The following is a 24,273-nucleotide window of genomic DNA, read 5'->3' as shown; positions in this document are numbered from 1 at the left end:
GGATGGAGTGTGTGTGTGCATGTGTGTAAAATGGGCAGCTTCACTGTTTTTCAAGGGAGCTGCTTTTTCACAGCCAACCTGAATCAAAACAGTGGGCGAATGTTCTTTTCTCTACAGTTTCCATGAGGGCATTCCATCTGCTTCCTGCCATTCTTCCACAGGAAACTCTGGGAAAAGCGTCAGACAGGCCATGGCAACCACTCCCACCTCACACTGAACCCACGGTAGAGGGCAAGTAACTCCTAACCACCACTCTATGGAACAGGACAGCAACATCTCGCTACCAGGACCTTTACCATACTCTCTCATTAACACACGCAAATACACACACTCAGGCCACAAGTTGAGACTGCTTCCATACACGGACACACATTACTCAGAGAGACTCCATACGCTATCTAGTACACTCATGACAGTGGGTTCTCTTGCCCCTGGGTGACCCCAAACATTTTATACACGCACTAATACATACACACAGTGGGAATCTGAGAGGCTCCTGACAGACAGAGGAAACGCTGTGGATTTGTACATGGATCTGCTTCTGTATCCTGTCCCTCTGCTGAGTGTGTTTCTCCTCATTCCAGCAGGTAGGTTCAGATTAATAAAGGCAACGCGGCCAGATTACGGGTACTTGTCTTACATAGATATTGCTTGAACAGTCTTTTAACTCTCTGTTTGACATCCAATTTGTTTAACGTATTACTTTGAGCAGTTTCCGCTCTCTTGATAGAAATTGTACTTGTACATCTAACAGTATCACGCTAGAAAAACAGGCGATGACTAAATGTAGTGCTTTATAATGATATCACGTGTTTCATTAGCCAAAGGACAAAAGCTGTTTTGATACTATAGTGTTCAGAGGAAGCCAGACCTTACTAGAGCTGTTTGTTACAGTTTCAGCCCAATCTGCCATCAATCAAACCAACCAGAAAGAGGTTATGGGTGGATCCTTAGAATCCACCATGCCTGCAGCAGGTCCCATGGGTGAGTTTAGGCCTTGTTGGGTGTAACTCTCTGACTCTGGCTAAGAATTAGTTCATTGGTTGGAAAAAGTATTTTGACTGGGGAACTGCTTGATCACCAGAGCTGTTTAACCATCATCATAAACTGATACTGTAGTCAACATTCAGGAATCACCTGACCATGTAGGTCACTGTTATTTGATGGAGATGTTTCAACCCACAGTGACCTCACCACCGACACTGACATCCAACACTTTTACTGTGGCTGGCAGTGCAACCACCCCAACTACAGCCCATCCAACGAATGTTGTGACATCATCCCCAGCACTCTCAGCGCCAGGTAACTCTGGTCTTCTATAGGGCTTATCTGCTGTGTTGTCTCACTGCTAATGTTTGAGTAGAACTGAGAGAAAGTATTGCGTTCATTTTGTTGTTTTTCTAGGGAACAACCCTCTTGTGACAACCCACAGTGTCCTGCAGTCAAATCAATCAACAACCTCACCTGGTAATACAGAGAAAATGTAGCATTCTGTACTAAATAAAAATCAAAACCAATGTTATTGGTCACATACACATATTTAGCAGATGTTATTGCGGGTGTAGCGAAATGCTTGTGTTACTAGCGTCCAAAAGAGGGCTACAATAAACCTAAGGCAGCAAGAGTTTTGTTGATGTTGTTGTGGACGTGTTTCAGGAAACGCCAACAGTGACAATGAGGTACCCACATCCTCACCTCGACCACCGTCTCCTAATGTCAGAAGCTCTGCTAAAATACCTGTTAGCCCCTCACAAGACACTGCTACTGGACCAGGTGAACACTATTTCTCTGTCTGTCTTTGTTCTCTGTCTACTGATGACACGATGACAAGTTGATGTGCCTTTTGTCTGAATGGTGTGCGCATCCTGTTATTGGATGGTATTCGGAAATCATGAGCCAGGAAATTCTGATTTGCTAGCTGTGCTTTACAGAGTTGAGGACTTCGTAGAAAGCCATGTGTCATTCACAGGACACATGATGTCACTTGTTTGTTATGATCACAAGCTGCCTTTACTGTCAACCTTACATGTGTGCTGTAGAACAATCTCCAGGTCTTAATATTTCTCATGTAGTGTTTGCTGTAAGTTGACTTACATGCCTGTTTATGTGTTCAGTCTCAGGATCAACAGCTGCTGCAACAGCAACCACTTCGACCTATGTGACCTCTCCTGAGGGATCCACAGGGACACACACTGACATCCCTCCGACTCAGTCACCGGGCAAGAGCCTCACCATGCTTGCCTTTGGTATGCTTAACGATACATGATGATGATGATTAAAACATTGTTATGAAACTATCCTATACTCAGGTGGAGTATAACTAACTCTGTCTGGGATGTTGCTCCCCAACAGGTGTCATGAGTTTAATCCTCATTCTCGTCATTGTCATGGTGGTTTTAGTAACAGTGGTCAGCCTAAGAGACCGGTGCAGCAACTCAAAGGAGGAAGGTAAATGTAAATGATGATAATTCATGTGAGAGAATGGATACATGAGAGTAACAGTATCTATATGTATGTTATGTGTATCCATGTTAACACCTGTAAAGATCTCTCTTCGTAGACGCTAACTACCTTTAACGTCTATTCATGAAGGTATCTTCTGGCTGGAGGAGTTTTGTTAAGAGCCCCAATGCTCGTTCTGAACGTTAACACACATCGCTTGCTGTATGGCTTTGGTAACATAAGGAATGTATCTTTCATATCAGTGAGAATTATTTTTCAAAAAACAAATGGTTAAATTATTACACACCTTTATAGGGTTAGGGTTAGTGTTCCCACAAGGCCATATTTCCATGTTACAGCACTTGTTTAAGGAAGACATACGACGGAGACGACCACCTCTACTAATTAGCTATATAGAATACTCCGAACATCTGTGTGTAAGCATAACTCGGGAGGAAGTGTAGTGGAAGTGTAGTTCATCGGCTGGAGACACACAGCTGTATGCATCTTTGCAAACCAGCTACAGTAAGTGTAAATTTTTTATCTGAACAATTATTTCTGATATTAAAGATCAGTTCCATATATTTGGAAAACCGTATCGCAAGCGATGATTATTGACGTTTCTAAACATTAAAACAGAGCGTAGGGATTGCAGTTCACATGGTCCCACTGGTAAGTGGCACTTATAGCTGAGAACCCTTGGGATAAGGCAGAATGCCCTGTTAATGCCTTAGGTTCTCCAGAGCTATGGCCATGCCAGCTTGAGAAGAGAGTAGTTATAATAAGAGAAGAGCATCCTGTCAAACATGCCAGACAATGAGAATCACCACAGTTTCTGTTCCACAGGTAAAAAGAGCAGTGATTCTGTGGTGTCTGAAAGGTATGCACACCAAAGTATGCACATGCATAGCGTTGATAGGGTACGACAAACTGTATATGTCTCTGTTTATGTTTGTAATTAATCTATTTTTTTCCATAGCAATGTCACGTCCAATGGAGAAAAAGAGAGCATCACTTTGGTCTCCATGAAGAACATTAACACAGAAACTGGTGGGGACAAGGTCACAGTAGTGCTTCACTTTGAAATAGTCCCCAAACTAATATTGAGGGGCCTCTGTTTTTACTGCTTATAATAGCTATAATTGCTGATGATTATTGGGGGAAATGGGCTTGCTATTCACAGTGATACAAGACAAGGGAGCATGGGAGCAAAACATCTCTCTCTTTTCCCACAGACACAGACTCCCCCCAGGTCTCCTCCATTCACAGTACAACACTGGACTTTGAGGAGCAGGAGCTGAACAGGGACCTACTGAACAATAAGGTGGGCTCAGGAAATAACTTTTCACCAGCACTAACTGCAATGAATACAACCACTTCTTAAACAGAATAGTCAAAAGCAAATATCCAATGGATTTAAGCTAATATTGCATATTGTGTTATTTTTTGCAGCTGGTGTGAAAATAAAGACCCTAGATGTGCCGTTCCAAAACACAGAAATCACCAAACTACTCAAACAAAATAGTACAGCGGTTGTTCTATACATCTGAGATCAAGTTACCGGGAGCCCACACAGCACCTGAATTCATAGCTATGGGGATATTATGCCATTAAACTACAACTAGGCCTACCGTTGAGTCTGATGTGTCTATGTGGATGAATTTATTTTGTTGCCATTCTAATGTTCATGTATTTGTGTGATGATATCAAAACTGCTGTTATGGAGATAATGTTGTGTTCATATATTTTTTTTACTTTTGTAAAATATGTTTTAGTTTGTGGATTACAGCTGCCAATAAAACAAAATACAGAATATACTGTTCACAAGACAACATTGTATCACTCTGTCTGACATGTTTGTTAATAATGTTACAAGAATGTAGCAATCAGAAGCTGCAACAACGTCCAAAATGATTTACATGTAACACTGCTGAACTACAGATGAGTCAATAGGTCAAGGGCAGAGGTTTTCCATTGGTTGACTTGACTGTTGTTGCTAACTCTGCCCGTTTCCGCTTCCTGTTGGCATGGCGGTTACCAAAGAAGCTCTGTGTTAATACGGGACTGGTTAATGTCGGTATTACATTTCTTCCCGTATTGCATGGATTTGAACTAGTTCCAGTTTTTCTATCGTTATTCGGACGACTTGAATAGGCGCTTGCACCTGTGTTCATGTCTGACTTCTAAAGTGGGAGGCGTCATCGCTAGTATGATACCTGATAGCTACGGCGAAATATCATAGCTTACCTATTGCTAGCTAGCTTGTTATCTGTAAACAAAGCTAGCTAGCTACGGCTCATTTCAGTTGACAGACAACGCCCATGTACATCTCAACATAAGATAGCTATTAGCAAAATTATTACGATTTCAGGCAGTCAACCGCATTTGTGTAGCGAGCGTAACTTATTGGGGTTGCAGGCCTCGGTGAGAATAAGCTAACTAGCTAGCCATCGAACAGCTGTCAAAATGGATAAACAGGAATCGGATCGATTGATAGAGAAAGCAAAGCTGTCCTTGCGGTCAGGGCGGAGAGAAAAAGCCCTTCAACTGTTGTATGAAGCCCAGAAAATATTCCCCAGCACCCGGGCCAGAGGTAAATATGCCGTAATGGCCGTCTTGTTAACGTTAGCCTTGCTTGCCAACTTGAATATTAAAAGAGAAAGTGCAACGTCTGTATCTTGTAAATATGAATTTGATTATGTATGCTCCCCTCGAATCAGTGAACATGTTAAGCATATGTTATAGCTACATGTCATCTGAATGATATGTACAATATGGTCGGCCTTATAATACAGGTAATCTCTTTCTATAGCGTGTGTGCTAGCCTGTAAACCACACTACAATGTATAGTTAGTAATGTTTATTTCATTAATTTATCCGTGTTATTGCTCAACCTGGTGGTGCAGCTGCAACCAGCCAAACTGGTTAGCTAGTATCATTTCTGGTTAACTGTCATAAGTAACTCATCTTCTGAAGATAAAAAGGGACTAGGTTAGGGAATAACGTTACATGTTTCAGGTACATAATGTTACTTTAATACAGGGGTTCCCAACCTTTTTTCCCCAGGGCCCCCTTTTTCACATTTGAAAAATGTCACGCAAATGTATATTAATCCTCAATTAAATGATAGTCACACATTGCATAAGATTACTTCCCAAGCAAAGTCCAATTTCTTTGACACCACAACTGTAGAAGGTTGTAGCTAGGCCCAAATGGAATCTGCTGGAATGTGTTATATTTTCTATGGAGATTTCTGCTGAAAATTCTGCTTAAATCTTTTTTTAAACTCTGGTGTAAAGTGCCTTGCAAAAGTATTCATCCCCCTTGGCGTTTTTCCTATTTTGTTGCATTACAACCTGTAATTTAAATTGCTTTTTATTTGGATTTCATGTAATGGACATACACAAAATAGGCCAAATTGGAGAAGTGAAATGAAAACAATTTTTTCAAAAAATAACAGAAAAGTGGTGCGTGCATATGTTTTCACCCCCTTTGCTATGAAGCCCCTAAATAAGATCTGGTGCAACCAATTACCTTTAGAAGTCACATAATTAGTTAAATAAAGTCCACCTGTGTGCAATCTAAGTGTCACATGACCTGTGTGTGTGTGTGTGTGTGTGTATATGTATATATATATATATATATATATATATATATATACAGTGGGGGAAAAAAAGTATTTAGTCAGCCACCAATTGTGCAAGTTCTCCCACTTAAAAAGATGAGAGAGGCCTGTAATTTTCATCATAGGTACACGTCAACTATGACAGACAAATTGAGGTTTTTTTTCTCCAGAAAATCACATTGTAGGATTTTTAATGAATTTATTTGCAAATTATGGTGGGAAATAAGTATTTGGTCACCTACAAACAAGCAGCATCATGCTGTGGGGATGTTTTTCATCGGCAGGGACTGGGAAACTGGTCAGAATTGAAGAAATGATGGATGGCACTAAATACAGGGAAATTCTTGAGGGAAACCTGTTTGTCTTCCAGAGATTTGAGACTGGGACGGAGGTTCACCTTCCAGCAGGACAATGACTCTAAGCATACTGCTAAAGCAACACTCGAGCGGTTTAAGGGGAAACATTTAAATGCCTTGGAATGGCCTAGTCAAAGCCCAGACCTCAATCCAATTGATAATCTGTGGTATGACTTAAAGATTGCTGTACACCAGCGGAACCCATTCAACTTGATGGCGCTGGATCAGTTTTGCTTTGAAGAATGGGCAAAAATCCCAGTGGCTAGATGTGCCAAGCTTATAGAGACATACCCCAAGAGACTTGCAGCTGTAATTGCTGCAAAAGGTGGCTCTACAAAGTATTGACTTTGGGGGGGTTGAATAGTTATGCACGCTCAAGTTCTGTTTTTTTGTCTTATTTCTTGTTTGTGTCACAAGAAAAAATATTTTGCATCTTCAAAGTGGTAGGCATGTTGTGTAAATCAAATGATACAAACCACCCAAAAATCCATTTTAATTCCAGGTTGTAAGGCAACAAAATAGGAAAAATGCCAAGGGGGGTGAATACTTTCACAAGCCACTGTATGTGTACACGTCATGCAGTTGAATGGGACACTTAATTTTATACAAATAAAGATAATCTGTTACATGTAAAATGACTTTATTTAACTTTTATTTCAGTACAATCAGTGTAAACGGATATGAAAACAGTAAGTTAATGAATGAATAAATAAATATAAGATATACATAGTGTCATATAAAGTGTCATGAATTGAGTACTGTTTCTGCTAGAGAGAGCAAGAGATACATGTTCTGTGGGAAGAGTCAGCTCTTTTCTGCCTGGAGGATGTACGTATTTCAAATTCAAAGAAAAAACTATAATTAATTAATGTAGCCTATACAACTCAGACCGTAAACTTTAATTCAATAACATATTATGTTTTTGTATGTATGAACTAAGATTCAAGATTTTCATTGACAAAATAAGTTTCACTGTAATACCCTGAACACTTACATCTGAATTTGAATCACTTGAATCACTTGTTTGAAGAGTCAATCAGGCCGTCAGATAAATAAACCAAACCTTATAGAGGTGTAGACAGGAATGGAACAGGGCCAACATTGTTTCCTAAAGACTGTGCCTTCACAAAGTATTCACAGCCCTTGACTTTTTCAACATTTTGTTACAGCCTGAATTAAAAGAGAGAGAGAGCGAGATCCACTGCTCTCACCTCTCTGGCATCAGTTTTGTCTATTGACATGTACCTGTGCCACCCCTCTTCAATCAATCAATCAAATGTATTTATAAATTCAGACACCTCACTCAACGCAGCGATGATGTGCACATATCCTTCCTCTCTTTCCTGTACCCTTCCACTTGTGCTGGGTCGAATATATGAATAGAGTTAAAGACAGCTAGTCTCGGGTGCCTCTCCGTCAAAGCCTGCAGCTTAATGGCACATTCTCTCATGGCAGCCTTGAAGAGCTCTCCACACCCATCTCTCTCTTGCTCTGGAAGTTCCTCCAGCTGAGTGGTGGTGTGGTGGCGCCAGTCATCTGCCGCTGCCATACTCCAAGAGGTCCTGCAGCTTGTCGCTGATGATGTGGGCTGATGGCTCTGGTGTCTTCTCCAGTTTCTTAAGAAGGACCACTAGCTCCAGACTGTGTTCAACGATGAACACAGCCTGGGCCTTCAGCAAGTATTATTGGTTCCCCAGCAGCTCCTTCAGATCCTAGACACACTTAGCAGGTGGTTCAAAGGTGTCCAGTAACTCAGAGAGGACATCCATGTGCTCTGCCAGCACCATCTGAAGTCCTTTGCCAGCATGAACGCTCTGAGCTGCTGCCGATGCTGGGGGCCTGGCAAAAATACCTCTTAACAAGAGCACACAAGGTGTTCATTTCCACAAACACTTCAGGCAAGACCTCTCAAACAAGGTTTAGGAGATGTGCAACACATGTCACATGGGTTGGGTTGGGAAAGAGTTCCTTCAGGATCTCCTTGAAGGCCTTTGTCGTGCAGCTGGCTGAATCTGATACAACAACCCACACCTGATTGAAGCGCACTTGGACAGGATATCAACGCCTGGGACACTGTTGTAAAGTTGACTTTGTCCAAAAACGGCCTGAAACTAGGTTTTTGGTCCACGCAGATATTTTACCAGCCAAAATTACACAAAAAAACAGGTGCGCATACTTTGTAATGTTTCTAAAATAATACATGTATTACTAAGAAGGAATGTGGTATATTGCTTAATTTGTTTTGACCACATAGCATGTTGGGGGCGATGAAACAACGGGAAGCCCATTCACCGTGTCATTATTGACCAATTAAAGCTCACTATAGTTTCCAGGCCCTACTGGACTGGCGATTGATACCTACAGTTGAAGTTGGAAGTTTACATACACTTAGGTTGGAGTCATTAAAACTCATTTTTCAACCACTCCACAAATTTATTTTTAACAAACCTATAGTTTTGGCAAGTCGGTTAGGACATCTACTTTGCATGACACAAGTCATTTTTCCAACAATTGTTTACAGACAGATTATTTCACTTATTATTCACTGTATCACAACTCCAGTGGGTCAGAAGTTTACATACACTAAGTTGACTGTGCCTTTTAAACAGCTTGGAAAATTCTAGAAAATGATGTCATGGCTTTAGAAGCTTCTGAAAGGCTAATTGACATCATTTGAGTCAATTGGAGGTGTACCTGTGGATGTATACCTGTGGATGTATTTCAAGGCCTACCTTCAACCTCAGTGCCTCTTTGCTTGACATCATGGGACAATCAAAAGAAATCAGCCAAGACCTCAGAAAAAAATGGTAGACCTCCACAAGTCTGGTTCATCCTTGGGAGCAATTTCCAAACTCATGAAGGTACCACGTTCATCTGTACAAACAATAGTACGCAAGTATAAACACCATGGGACCACGCAGCCGTCATACCGCTCAGGAAGGAGACGCGTTCTGTCTCCTAGAGATTAACGTACTTTGGTGCGAAAAGTGCAAATCAATCCCAGAACAACAGCAAAGGACCTTGTGAAGATGCTGGAGGAAACAGGTACAAAAGTATCTATATCCACAGTAAAAACGAGTCCTATACCGACATACCCCCTGAAAGGCCGCACAGCAAGGAAGAAGCCACTGCTCCAAAACCGCCATAGAAAAGACAGACTACGCTTTGCAACTGCACATGGGGACAAAGATTGTACTTTTTGGAGAAATGTCCTCTGGTCTAATGAAACAAAAATGGAACTGTATGGCCATAATGACCATCGTTATGTTTGGAGGAAAAAGGGGGTAGTTTGCAAGCCGAAGAACACCATCCCAACCGTGAAGCACGGGGGTGGCAGCATCACGCTGTGGGGGTGCTTTGCTGCAGGAGGGACTGGTGCACTTCACAAAATAGATGGCATCATGAGGAAGGAAATGTATTTGGATATATTGAAGCAACATCTCAAGACATCAGTCAGGAAGTTAAAGCTTGGTCACAAATGAATCTTCCAAATGGACAATGACCCCAAGCATACTTCCAAAGTTGTGGCAAAATGGCTTAAGGACAACCAAGTCAAGGTATTGGAGTGGCCATCACAAAGCCCTGACCTCAATCCTATAGAAAATGTGTGGGCAGAACTGAAAAAGCGTGTGCGAGCAAGGAGGCCTACAAACCTGACTCAGTTACACCAGCTCTGTCAGGAGGAATGGGCCAAAATTCACCCAACTTATTGTGGGAAGCTTGTGGAAGGCTACCTGACCCGTTTGACCCAAGTTAAACAATTAAAAGGCAATGCTACCAAATACTAATTGAGTGTATGTAAACTTCTGACCCACTGGGAATGTGAGGAATGAAATAAAAGCTGAAATAAATCATTCTCTCTACTATTATTCTGACATTTCACATTCTTAAAATAAAGTGGTGATCCTAACTGACCTAAAACAGGGAATATTTACTAGGATTAAATGTCAGGAATTGTGAAAAACTGAGTTTAAATGTATTTGGCTAAGGTGTATGTAAACTTCTGACTTCAACTGTAGCACTACCTAGCCAGCTTGCTAGCACCAACATGAGGGTGAAGCAAGCGTGGCTATCCGAATTTCCGCGTTAAAAGTGTCTCGGCCGTTAGATTGAGAGAGCCTGACTAGTATCCGCTTCGTCTTCTCTTCCCTAGCAGTTGAAACTCAAACATTTGAAAAACAACCTAGCTTGTGAACAAAACAATGTAAATAGCCAAGAAACACAAGGACAAAGTCTCACTTCAGTAGAATTTCATTTCAAGTAAACTAGACCAACTTTTATGCCTGTGCCAGCGCTTCTAAAAATGAATCTTTCACTCAGCACTTGACGTATGCACAGCCCCCAGCCAGGCAGTGTTGCTGCGCGAGGTGGGATAGGCTATAGGATTCCTAGTTCTTTGACTTTATGCGATTAATTTATGAGCTATGAAACAAAACGGTAGAAATACTTTGAAAACAGCTACTGCAGCATTTATTTTGCTATAAATGTGATCAGAAAGTATTCATACCCCTTGACTTATTCCACATTTTGTTGTTACAGCCTGAATAAAAAATGTATAGATTTTGTCTCACCCATCTACACACAATACTCCAGAATTACAAAGTGAAAACATTTTTAGATTTTTTTTTGCAAATGTATTGAAAATGAAATACAGAAATATCTAATTTACATAAGTATTCACACCCCTGAGTCAATACATGTTAGAATCACCTTTGGCAGCGATTACAGCTGTGAGTATTTCTGGGTAAGTCTGTAAGAGCTTTGCACACCTGGATTGTACTGAGTAAAGGGTCTGAATACTTATGTAAATGTGATATTTCAGTTTTAAATTTTTTATAAATTTGCAAACATTTCTAAAAACCTGTTTTTGCTTTGTCATTATGGGGTATTGTGTGTAGATTGAGGGGGAAAAAACAATTTAATCAATTTTAGAATAAGGCTGTAACGTAACAAAATGTGGAAAAAGTAAAGGGATCTGAACACTTTCCAAATGCACTGTACATACAACACACACACGGAGAGATTCCAACACGCAGCACACGAAAGGACGCCCCATCATTCATTTTCTTTTCATATTGTTCTGGTCATTATTTCCTCCATGGTAACCCTGACCCTATTTAGGCCAGTGATTAAATACAGGCTAGGAAAGCTAGCAATATTCGCCACTGTTGCCTTTGATCAATGTGCCACAAAGCTGTGCATAGCACTCTCTCTCCCTCTCACACACCCGGGAAGAACCCAACACCCCCACCCACACACACACACACATCAGAGTTCACACACACACACTACAGCTAGCCAACTTTTACAAAGATGTGAGTCACACTCTCTCTCCCACACGCTGGTAGAACCCAACAACCCCCCTCCGCCCCACACACAGACCACAGAGTTACACACACACACCACAGAGTTCACACACTGCAGAGTTCAGATAGCTAGCTTGCACTAAGCTAGGAAGCTAATGTAGCTAGCTAGCCTGCAAAGTTTACCTCAGTTTGCCACCGGTGAAGATAGCTTATACAATGCAACATAACGAGTGGGCTACTCTGTTACCCTACTATCAAAATAAGTAAGCTAGGTTATTTACATCCAAATACTTACCAGGTTGTTAGCTCGCCTTTCGAGTCTGGTGTTGATTCGATCTCAGGTGCTCCACCACCGTTTTGCTTTCTTATGTGGTCGATAGTGTTGGCACGCTTTACAAAAGAAGATCCCCTTGTCCTCATAAACATAATTTGGGAACTCTTAAGCCTTGTTCACATTGGCAGTTTAGAATTGACTGAAATCATTTTTTTTTGCATATCTGATTAGAATCTGTTCTTTTTCCTGAAGTCTGACCAGCCAAAAAGCACATGGAAGCAGATATTTCAAGTCACCTTCGTAGGTTGTTTGAAATCAGATACAAATCTGATTCCTGGCCATGCAACTTGTCTGAACGGTCAAATCACAAGTGCTTTTTAGACTGTTATTTGGCATATATTGTTGCTTGCTAGCTACTCTAACAGTTTTGACAAGAACATGTGGTAGCTAACTAGCTTGTTAATGGTTTACAAAAAATGTGTGAATATGCTAGAAAGTTAAACAGCTACATAGCTAGCTACTTGACTACTGTTCCTGGCCAAAAATGACTTGTTTTGAAAGTTTGATCATCTTATCCTTTGAGGCTTTAAATGCATTCTTACACTATGATTATGATCATTCAAAGCAACTGGGAAACGTCCATGGCAAGCATTGTTGTCACCTTAGTTTGCTACATAACTTCTGAGTGATAGGACGCACAAGCACCACCACCAATCAGCCACTGTGCACTCCATTGACAATGAGTTATTTCCATCGGAACGCAAAGAATTTAATGCATCTGGTGGACATGAAGCGTCAGGCAGGCCAGTATGGTCCAGGCAAAATAAATAGTGGGGGCTCGCCGTACCAGTAAAACATGAGCCTACATTTTTTCAAGAGAACTGTATCATTACCACATGTCAGATACATGAAATATGAGCGAATGGATTTGAAAATGTTTGGTATAGCCTACGCTCCAAAATGCGATGTGGTTCCACGAGAACACTGACATTTTGTCAAGGCAGAGATGAGTGGGTTGACACTCGCCAAATGTCATTACACTTTTTGGTGTTTTGTGTAACCGATGTCTATTTCCATTCATTCTTTACGGCTAGGCCCACAGAGATCCTATTGAATTAATAGGGATTCTATATGTATGATTAGGCTCATATATTTTTGGGGTGCAAGAGCGTGCACATATAGGAGGTCCCGTACCGGGAATAAATTAATTATACTTTCACCCCTGCTTGTAACTTGCTGTTTGGACAGTCAGTATTCCAAAATTGATTTGAAAAACAAAACTGATTTGAGCATTAAGGCCTGCAGTGTGAACAAAGCTTTAGTCTTGCTCTTGTTTTTGCAGTCAGATTGGTCGCGAGATGTCTTCTTCTAAGCTCATCTGTTGACAATCAATCTAGGCATTGTTTCACTTTTTAATTTCTCTTCTCACTGACTGACGGGACTAGTGACTGTCAGTCTGGCACCTCACATCCTCCTTTTCCCCCGCCCCCTTCTCAAATCCCAGTGGAGGAAAAGGGAAGATGTCCAGCAGTAGATCTATTTATTTATACATTTTCACGTTTTTCATGGTTGTTAATTAATAAAATAAAATGTTTAATCGCAATACAATAACATGTGGGTTGCAGTTGCTTTTAATTCAACGCCTCTGTATTGTGCTTTGAATCGAATGCAGTTAATTTTGTGCATTGTCTGAGGCTCCGGAATTATGCGTGCGTGGATTCCATTTGGGCCTGGTTGTTTCTCAGCTTCTAGGCAAAGATATTCCCATGTGCATTAGTCACGTCTTCCACTGGCATTTTACTGCTTATTTCTAGCCTAAAGCATTGTGGATTTATGTGTCGTTTTAGATCGGTATAAACAATCGCAAATTGTTTTTAGTTTTTTACTCTTTAAATCAAGGAAGGTCCCGCAACCCCCCCCCCCACCACGAAACGTTGATGCCCCATATGGGGGCCGTACCCCCTAGGTTGGGAACCTCTGCTTTAATACACACCAAAAGTTAGGCTTATCCAGACTGAGACTGGCTGTCTCTTCTATTGATATTTACCCCCTTGCCTGATCTCTCTGTCTTCCCTCAGTGCTGATTGATGCCATAGTGAGGAATGGGAGCTCTGCTACTACAGAGGAGTCCCACATACCCCCACCACGTGGCTTCCGATCAAATGAAGAGGACGGGGATCGAGAGGAGGCACGCCGAGGAGGCAGTGAGGAGAAGAAGACCTACACAGAGGATCAGTGTCAGGGTGTTCTCAGGTACCTGCCCCCTAGCATTAAATCACACTCACACTGACTTTACCAGAGGTTTTTACATTTTATTTAGTGATAGGCCATCATTCATCTTGAGCACTCAGAGACCATAGCTACATTTGTCAAGTTTTCCACCCAGTGAAAGTGCACCTGCACATTGTCCACATTGTACTGTTGTAATGTCAGATTTCATAAGATTCTTTGTGTTTTGTTTGATCCATGCAGGATAAAGAAATGCAAGGACTTCTATGAGATCCTGGGTGTTCCTAAAGACGCTAGTGATGAAGATCTGAAGAAGGCATACAGGAAGCTGGCACTGAAGTTCCACCCTGATAAGAATTGTGCCCCGGGAGCCACAGATGCATTTAAAGGTAAAGGGATGCCTCTGTTACTGCTGTGTTGCCCTCTCCAGATCTTCCACATTAGATGATCATGTGAGCATTCCTCATGTGCTCCTAAAATGCGCTGACCAACTGGCACGTGTCTTCACTGACATTTTACATTCTTTATTTATTTTTTAACGTTTTAGTCATTTAGGAGACACTTATCCAGAGCGACTTACTGGAGCAATTAGGGTTAAGTGCCTTGCTAAAAAGAAATGCACCTAATCGGCTTGTGGATTCAAACCAGCGACCTTTCGGTTACTGGCCCAACGCTCTTAACCGCTAGGCTACCTGCTGCCCTTTTTCAACCTATCTCTGACCCAGTCTGTAATACAAACTTGTTTCAAGCAGACCACCATAGTCCCCATGCCCAAGAACGCCAAGGTAACCTGCCTAAATGACTATCGCCCCATAGAACTCACATATATAGACATTAAATGCTTTGAAAGGCATGTCATGGCTCACATCAAGACCATTATCCCAGACACCCTGGACCCACTCCAATTCGCATACTGCCCCAACAGATCCACAGATGACGCAATCTCCATTGCACTCCACACTGCCCTTTCCTACTTGGACAAAAGGAGCACCTACATGAGAATGCTGTTCACTGACTACAGCTCAGCGTTCAACACCATAGTGCCCTCCATGCTCATCACCAAGCTCAGGACCCTGGGACTGAACACCTCCCTCTGCAACTGGATCCTGGACTTCCTGACGGACCGCCCCCAGGCGGGAAGGGTAGGCAACAATACATCCGCCACGCTGACCATCAACAAGGGGCCCCTCGGGGGGGTGCTTAGTCCGCTCCTGTACTTCCTGTTCACCCACGACTGCATAGTCGCGCTCGACTACCAACACCAAGTTTGCTGACGACACGACGGTGGTAGGACTGATCACTGACGACGATGAGGCAGCCTATAGGGAAGAGGTCAGAGATATGGCAGTGTGGTGCCAGGACAACAACCTCTCCCTCAACATCAGCAAGACAAAGGAGCTGATCAAGGACTACAGGAAACAGAGGGGCGAGCACACAACCATCTACATCGATGGGGCTATAGTGGAGCGGGTCGGGAGCTTCAAGTTTCTCTGTGTCCACATCACCAAGGAATTAACATGGTCCACACACACCCACACAGTTGTGAAGAGGGTACGACAGCACCTTTTCCCCCTCAGGAGGCTGTAAAGATTTGCATGGGCCCTCAGATTCTCTCAAAGTTCTATAGCTGCACCATTGAGAGCATCTTGACTGGCTGCATCACCGCTTGGTACGGTAACTGCAAGGCACCCGACCACAAGGCGCTACAGAGGGTGGTGAGTACAGCCCAGTACATCACTGGGGCCGAGCTCCCTGCCATCCATGACCTCTATACCAGGCGGTTTCAGAGGAAGGCCCAAAAAATTGTCAAAGACTCCAGCCACCCAAGCCATAGACTGTTCTCTCTGCTACCACATGGAAAGCGGTACCGATGCAACAAGTTTGAAACCAACATGACCCTGAACAGCTTCTACCCCCAAGCCATAAGAGTGCTAAACAAGACTGATTAATAGCTAATCAAATGGCTACCCGGACTAACTGCATTGACCCTTTTTGCACTTACTGTCTTGCACTGACTCTGTACACACACAGTGGACTCTACCCACACACTCACACATTCTTACACTGACACCCCAACACCAGTGGAGGCTGCTGAGGGGAGGACGGCTCATTATAATGTCTGGAAAGGAGTGAATGGAATGGCGTCAAACACATGGAACCCATGTTTGATGTATTTGATACCATTCTACTTATTCCACTCCAGCCATTACCACAAGACTGTCCTCTCCAATTAAGGTGCCATCAACCTCCTGTGCCCAACACACACACACATACACACACTACATATTCCCACATACATATAACATGCGCACACGTGCATACTGACGCAACACACACTCACACTTTTACACTCACCATATATAGGCTGCTGCTACTGTCTATTATCTATCCTGTTGCCTAGTCACTTTGCCCCTACCTACATGTACATACAGTGGCTTGCGAAAGTATTCACCCCCCCTGGCATTTTTCCTATTTTGTTGTCTTACAACCTGGAATTAAAATGTATTTTTTGGGGGGGTTTGTATCATTTCAGTTACACAACATGCCTACCACTTTGAAGATGCAACATTTTTTGTGTGTGAAACAAACAAGAAATAAGACAAAAAACAGAACTTGAGCGTGCATAACTATTCACGTTGGATGGGTTCCGCTGATGTACAGCAATCTTTAAGTCATACCACAGATTCTCAATTGGATTGAGGTCTGGGCTTTGACTAGGCCATTCCAAGACATTTAAATGTTTCCCCTTAAACCACTCGAGTGTTGGTTTAGCAGTATGCTTAGGGTCATTGTCCTGCTGGAAGGTGAACCTCCGTCCCAGTCTCAAATCTCTGGAAGACTGAAACAGGTTTCCCTCAAGAATTTCCCTGTATTTAGCGCCATCCAGCATTCCTTCAATTCTGACCAGTTTCCCAGTCCCTGCCGATGAAGAACATCCCCACAGCATGATACTGCCACCACCATGCTTCACTGTGGGGATGGTGTTCTCTGGGTGATGAGAGGTGTTGGGTTTGCGCCAGACATAGCGTTTTCCTTGATGGCCTAAAAGCTCAATTTTAGTCTCATTTGACCAGAGTACCTTCTTCCATATGTTTGGGGAGTCTCCCACATGCCTTTTGGTGAACACCAAACATGTTTGCATATTTTTGTCTTCAAGCAATGGCTTTTTTCTGGCCACTCTTCCGTAAAGCCCAGCTCTGTGGAGTGTGCGGCTTAAACGGTCCTATGGACAGATACTCCATTCTCCGCTGTGGAGCTCCACAGGGTTATCTTTGGTCTCTTTGTTGCCTCTCTGATTAATGCCATCCTTGCCTGGCCTGTGAGTTTTGGTGTGAGGCCCTCTCTTGGCAGGTTTGTTGTGGTGCCATATTCTTTCAATTTTTTTATAATGGATTTAATGATGCTCTGTGGGATGTTCAAAGTTTCTGATATTTTTTTATAACCCAACCCTGATCTGTACTTCTCCACAACTTTGTCCCTGACCTGTTTGGAGAGCTCCTTGGTCTTCATGGTGCCGCTTGCTTGGTGGTGCTCCTTGCTTAGTGGTGTTGTAGACTCTGGGGCCTTTCAGAACAGGTGTATATACAGTGGGGAGAACAAGTATTTGATACACTGCCGATTTTGCAGGGTTTCCTACTTACAAAGCATGTAGAGGTCTGTAATTTTTTTATCATAGGTACACTTCAACTGTGAGAGACGGAATCTAAAACAAAAATCCAGAAAATCACGTATGATTTTTATGTAATTAATTAGCATTTTATTGCATGACATAAGTATTTGATCACCTACCAACCAGTATGAATTCCAGCTCTCACAGACCTGTTAGTTTTTCTTTAAGAATCCCTCCTGTTCTCCACTCATTACCTGTATTAACTGCACCTGTTTGAACTCGATCTTGGCCAACAACCTCCTTCCCTCAGTAAGAGCATTGAAGATGGGTCGTGGCTGGGTCTTCCAGCATGACAACGACCCGAAACACACAGCCAGGGCAACTAAGGAGTGGCTCCGTAAGAAGCATCTCAAGGTCCTGGAGCGGCCTAGCCAGTCTCCAGACCTGAACCCAATAGAAAATCTTTGGAGGGAGCTGAAAGTCCGTATTGCCCAGCGACAGCCCCGAAACCTGAAGGATCTGGAGAAGGTCTGTATGGAGGAGTGGGCCAAAATCCCTGCTGCAGTGTGTGCAAACCTGGTCAAGACCTACAGAAAACGTATGATCTCTGTAATTGCAAACACAGGTTTCTGTACCAAATATTAAGTTCTGCTTTTCTGATGTATCAAATACTTATGTCATGCAATAAAATGCTAATTAATTACTTAAAAATCATACGTGATTTTCTGGATTTTTGTTTTAGATTCCGTCTCTCACAGTTGAAGTGTACCTATGATAAAAATTACAGACCTCTACATGCTTTGTAAGTAGGAAAACCTGCAAAACCGGCAGTGTATCAAATACTTGTTCTCCTCACTGTATACTGAGATCATGTGACACTTAGATTGCACACAGGTAGACTTTATTTAACTAATTATGTGACTTCTGAAGTTAATTGGTTGAACCAGATCTTATTTAGGGGCTTCATAGCAAAGGGGGTGAAAACAGTGAGGGAAAAAAGTATATGATCCCCTGCTGATTTTGTACGTTTGCCCACTGACAAAGATATGATCAGTCTATAATTTTAATGGTAGGTTTATTTGAACAGTGAGAGACAGAATAACAACAACAAAATCCAGAAAGACGCATGTCAAAAATGTTATAAATTGATTTGCATTTTAATGAGGGAAATAAGTATTTGACTCCCTCTCAATCAGAAAGATTTCTGGCTCCCAGGTGTCTTTTATGCAGGTAACGAGCTGAGATTAGGAGCACACTCATAAAGGGAGTGCTCCTAATCTCAGTTGTTACCTGTATAAAAGACACCTGTCCACAGAAGCAATCAATCAATCAGATTCCAAACTCTCCACCATGGCCAAGACCAAAGAGCTCTCCAAGGATGTCAGGGACAAGATTGTAGACCTACACAAGGCTGGAAGGGGCTACAAGACCATCGCCAAGCAGCTTGGTGAGAAGGTGACAACAGTTGGTGCGACTATTCGCAAATGGAAGAAACACAAAAGAACTGTCAATCTCCCTCGGCCCGGGGCTCCATGCAAGATCTCAACTCGTGGAGTTGCAATGATCATGAGAACAGTGAGGAATCAGCCCAGAACTACACGGTAGGATCTTGTAAATGATCTCAAAGCAGCTGGGACCATAGTCACCAAGAAAACAATTGGTAACACACTACGCCGTGAAGGACAGAAATCCTGCAGCGCCCGCAAGGTCCCCCTGCTCAAGAAAGCACATATACAGGCCCGTCTGAAGTTTGCCAATGAACATCTGAATGATTCAGAGGAGAACTGGGTGAAAGTGTTGTGGTCAGATGAGACCAAAATCGAGCTCTTTGGCATCAACTCAACTCGCCGTGTTTAGAGGAGGAGGAATGCTGCCTATGACCCCAAGAACACCATCCCCACCGTCAAACATGGAGGTGGAAACATTATGCTTTGGGGGTGTTTTTCTGCTAAGGGGACAGGACAACTTCACCGCATCAAAGGGACGATGGACGGGGCCATGTACCGTCAAATCTTGGGTGAGAACCTCCTTCCCTCAGCCAGGGCATTGAAAATGGGTTGTGGATGGGTATTCCAGCATGACAATGACCCAAAACACACGGCCAAGGCAACAAAGGAGTGGCTCAAGAAGAAGCACATTAAGGTCCTGGAGTGGCCTAGCCAGTCTCCAGACCTTAATCCCATAGAGGGAGCTGAAGGTTCGAGTTGCCAAACGTCAGCCTCAAAACCCTAATGACTTGGAGAAGATCTGCAAAGAGGAGTGGGACAAAATCCCTCCTAAAATGTGGGCAAACCTGGTGGCCAACTACAAGAAACGTCTGACCTCTGTGTTTGTCAACAAGGGTTTTGCCACCAAGTACTAAGTCATGTTTTGCAGAGGGGTCAAATACTTATTTCCCTCATCAAAATGCATATCAATTTATAAAAAATGTACATGCGTTTTTTCTGGATTTTTTTGTTGTTATTCTGTCTCTCACTGTTCAAATAAACCTACCATTAAAATTATAGACTGATCATGTCTTTGTCAGTGGGCAAACATACAAAATCAGCAGGGGATCAAATACTTTTTTCCCTCACTGTACATATGCACGCACCAGTTTTCCGTAAACATTTTTTAGCTTTTTTTAAATCAAGTTATTCTTTTCATTTCACTTCACCAATTTGGACTATTTTGTGTATGTCCATTACATGAAATCCAAATAAAAATCCATTTAAATTACAGGTTGTAATGCAACAAAATAGGAACAACGCCAAGGGGGATGAATACTTTTGCAAGGCACTGTATCTACCTCAATTACCTCTTACCCCTGCATATCGACTCAGTACTGGTACTCCCTGTATATAGCCATGTTATTTTTATTTGTTATTGTTATTCACTGTGTATGTATTCCTCGTGTCAGTATTTTAATTTTGTATTAGATTTTTTATCTTTAACTCTGCGTTGTTGGAAAAGGACCCTTAAGTAAGCGTTTCACTGTTAGACTACACCTGTTGTTTACAAAGCATTCAACAAATAAAATTAGATTTGATTTGTATTTTTGTGAAACTGCCGGTGCAGATAATTAGACTAGCTCCTCCCTTCTCATGCTGTTGTCAGACAACACCACACCATAAGAGTATCAATCGTAGGCCTGATAAGTATTTTCTTTACAGCCATAGGCAATGCGTATGCAGTGCTCAGCAACGCTGAGAAGCGTCTTCAGTATGACCAGTATGGAGAACAGGCTCCCTGTGAGAGCGCCGCCCACCCGTCAGCCCACGCTCGCCACGGACACTACCGCAACTTCAACAGGGACTTTGAGGCCGACATCTCCCCTGAGGAACTCTTCAACATCTTCTTTGGAGGAAGGTTTCCCACAGGTCAGTTTGTGTGTGTGTCTGTTTCTGATAGAAAGAGTTGGTGTGTGTGTGTTTATCTCTCTTGTTACTTGAATTTTGGATTTGAGTGACTCATTGTCAGTTGTTGCTTAGTAGTTAAGAGCATGTAAATCATGTCTGTTCTGCTCCCTCAGGCAACATCCATGTGTACACCAACAGAGGAGCCACCTACTCTAACTTCTACCAGCCTCGTCGGCGACGTGCATATGAGAGGCGCGAGGAGGAGGTGGGGGAGAACCGCAGTCAGGTCAGTCAGTGCCCACATGAGGAGAAATCTCCTAGAAACTCCCACCAGTTCAACTCATAGATGTTCTGTGGCTGTGTGATTAACCAACAAGGCTACAACTTATGGGTTTCTTATGGGTTTACAATTTATGCTGGGCCTTGATTTGAAAGAACTCCACTCCCTAAGGTTGGGTGGGTGGAGGGTTTAGATTTGATCCTGTTTTTGTCATTGTGCTGCAATAGGCAATTAAATGGAGAACCTTATGCTGCTCCAAGAGGATCAGTTACGGTGGGGGTTGAAGGTTGACCAGTGAAACAGACCAGCTGTGAAAATAAGAGTCTTTCACCATGCCTAGACCAGATTTTAGTTTTTTTTTAGTTAGTTAGCTTTACTGTAGATTGATTCAATGTATTTACAGGTATGTGATGTGTGTTTGAACTTCTTCTGGTTTTGCCTTTCCTCAGCAGAACACCTTCACAGCCTTCCTGCAGCTTCTTCCTGTTCTGGTGCTGATCCTCATATCTGTTGTGACCCAACTGATGGCCACCAACCCTCCTTACGGTCTATTCTACAAACCGTGAGTCCACCACATCAACCAAGCTTCTTGATGATAAGTTTGTCTCTAAAATAGACTGCATATGAACCTATTTCACAGACTGGTAGCATGGTAACTGTCAAATGCTGGGTGCTGAGTGCATGAGGACCCTGAAGAGGGTGAGGTGTGATGGGTATTGGGTACCCTTTGTAAATATTTAGTTGGACTGACTGTATGTTTATTTCAGGGCCATGGGCCTGGTGGTATCCCGGGAGACCCAGAACATGGGCGTGCCCTACTACGTGGACAAGGGCTTCCAGAAGGAGTACCGTGGGGAGTCCCTGGAAGAGCTGGAGAAGACCATAGAGAGTGACTACATCGAACACCTGCAGAGCAGCTGCTGGAAGGAGAAACAGCAGAGTAAGTCCAGCTGCATTCAGGTCCTGGCAGCTTGACTCTGTCCCCATTGACAACCACCTGAGACGTGTTGACTGAGATAGCAACACATGGTTTATTCGTGTTGTAGAGTATGAATGTATCCATATATGAGCTGATGTGTTTCTCTTTCCTCACAGAGTCTGACTTGGCGAACCTTGCACAACTGTACCGTGATGACAGACTGAAGGCGAAGGCTGAGTCTCTGAAGCTGGACAACTGTGACAAGCTGTACCGCTTTGTGGGTCGACAGAGAGGAGAATGAGGGGCTTAGACAGGAGAAGAGGGAGGCATCTCTTTCCAGCTGGGAATTCTACACTTTACTCATTTAATATTGTTTATTTATTTAATTTATTCAATCGGGGCACTTTTTTGAAGAATATCTCTTCTCTGGATAGAGCACAGTGGCAGCCAAAGCCTTTGATCTGAAACATTGTGCCTTCTCTCCCCTCGGATGGAAGAAAATGGAGGTGCCCACCTTGGCTCTGTGGATAACCACATAAAGCCCAGCCTGGCTGGCTCTGGGATTGTTTTATTGATGTACCTTGTTTCTACTTCCTTACATTAAGGAATATAGGCTTGCTTACAAGGTTTGAGAAAATGGTTGTCTGTTCACACGTACACTTTCCGTTAGTCACCTGTTTGAAACATGTTTAGCATTGCTGCTGGGTTACTCATTTATTTCCATGTTTGTTTCTGTGGCGTGAGTTAAATGGGAGTATATTGTTTAGGTCTTGGGAAAGAACATAGCTAGAGCAGTGAGTTACTTTTTAAGTGGAAAGAACATTTAATTGTGAAGAAAGAATGCAAGGACCTGAAAACCACTAACTTCTAGAAAAGGTTTTCAGACACAGAGGCAAACGAGAGCTTCTATTTGAAAAGACCGATCTATATGGTCTTAAACTGTGAAGAAAATGTAGATTTGTCGTGCTTGCTGTTTAAAGAAAGTAAGGCCAGAGCTATATACTATATCTCTAGTACATTAGATCCACTTAAAATCTAATTTCTGTTTTATGTGAAGACAGAAATACATTGATACTTTGTTTCTTTTGCTGTGCTCTAAGACTTTGCCAAACGGCATTGCTATAGTCGTACTTGTCCATTATTTGGTCCTTCTGGTTCATTCTGAAGCACTTTGTGATGCCGTTTTATTTGGAACCTGCTGTCCTAGTCTCTATTCTCTAATGCATGCAGCCCAGAGTGAAGCCACATATTCTTGCCTCTTTTACCCTGGCCTTGTGTTACACCTCAGGTGCTCAGTCAACAGCTGCTGCAGCACACCTCTTTGGAAAGGACTATTAAGAGCAATCCACTCATCCTGCCCATTCATGTAATCAACTGTTACTTTACTAAGCACTTTCAAACATTTCTCCAAATGAACATTTGTTCAGTAGTAGTTCCAATCTTTTAATGCTTGACCTTCCTTTAGTCAGATCATAAATCCAGCAGACGAAGGGTTAACAGCCACACTAGTGGCAGACAGACAGGATGCAGTTGTCTGTAATGGATTACAGATTAGACCTGATGCTAACTAGAGACCCAGTTGCCTCGTGGCTAAACTCTGGTGATTTGTACTGTCAGAGCAGGTTTTCAAGCTTGTTTATTAAAAAGTTAAACAATCCCTTGGTGTCTATGGGTTGCTTTTGTCTAGTATGTCTATAGAGCATTGATCCAGATTGCTATACTCTCAACCATTTTCCCTACTGGTGTTACACCCCAGCTTAGGCAGAGTTTCAGCCTGATTGCGCTGTCGACAATGCAAATTGTTCGATTGAGCTGACATATGCAGCGTTTACCGTGAATGCGGTCTCCGCGAACAAGGGAACATTGTCGACAACGCACGATCGGATTAAATCCC

General features: G+C 42.6%; 2 protein-coding genes across 3 annotated transcripts; both read left to right on the top strand.

Annotated features, from left to right (window-relative positions):
• The first annotated feature begins 250 nt into the window (after positions 1–250).
• ecscr (endothelial cell surface expressed chemotaxis and apoptosis regulator) lies at positions 251–4,272 on the top strand. Its single transcript, XM_084140551.1, has 11 exons — positions 251–587; positions 895–984; positions 1,186–1,302; positions 1,405–1,467; positions 1,657–1,773; positions 2,115–2,246; positions 2,353–2,448; positions 3,289–3,322; positions 3,422–3,492; positions 3,678–3,766; positions 3,895–4,272. The coding sequence occupies exons 1-11, from the start codon at positions 530–532 to the stop codon at positions 3,901–3,903; spliced, it is 876 nt and encodes a 291-aa protein (XP_083996677.1). The 5' UTR covers positions 251–529; the 3' UTR covers positions 3,904–4,272.
• A 191-nt stretch (positions 4,273–4,463) lies between these two features.
• LOC311100250 (dnaJ homolog subfamily C member 18-like) lies at positions 4,464–24,036 on the top strand. Of its 2 annotated transcripts, none has more exons than XM_084141092.1 (8): positions 4,464–5,035; positions 14,082–14,256; positions 14,476–14,621; positions 20,995–21,201; positions 21,354–21,466; positions 21,910–22,022; positions 22,228–22,400; positions 22,556–24,036. In XM_084141092.1, exons 1-8 carry the CDS (start codon positions 4,909–4,911, stop codon positions 22,678–22,680), a joined length of 1,179 nt encoding a protein of 392 aa, XP_083997218.1. In that variant the 5' UTR covers positions 4,464–4,908; the 3' UTR covers positions 22,681–24,036. The 2 variants fall into 2 exon arrangements, with proteins under 2 accessions (XP_083997218.1, XP_083997219.1); XM_084141093.1 differs by having other exon boundaries at positions 4,816–5,035; positions 21,913–22,022.
• The last annotated feature ends 237 nt before the right edge of the window (positions 24,037–24,273 follow it).

Source organism: Coregonus lavaretus, assembly GCF_964263955.1.
Source record: "Coregonus lavaretus genome assembly, chromosome: 24".
NCBI lineage: Eukaryota > Metazoa > Chordata > Actinopteri > Salmoniformes > Salmonidae > Coregonus > Coregonus lavaretus.
Note: the sequence above shows the minus strand (reverse complement) of the source record. Positions and strands in the feature narration are given on the sequence as shown.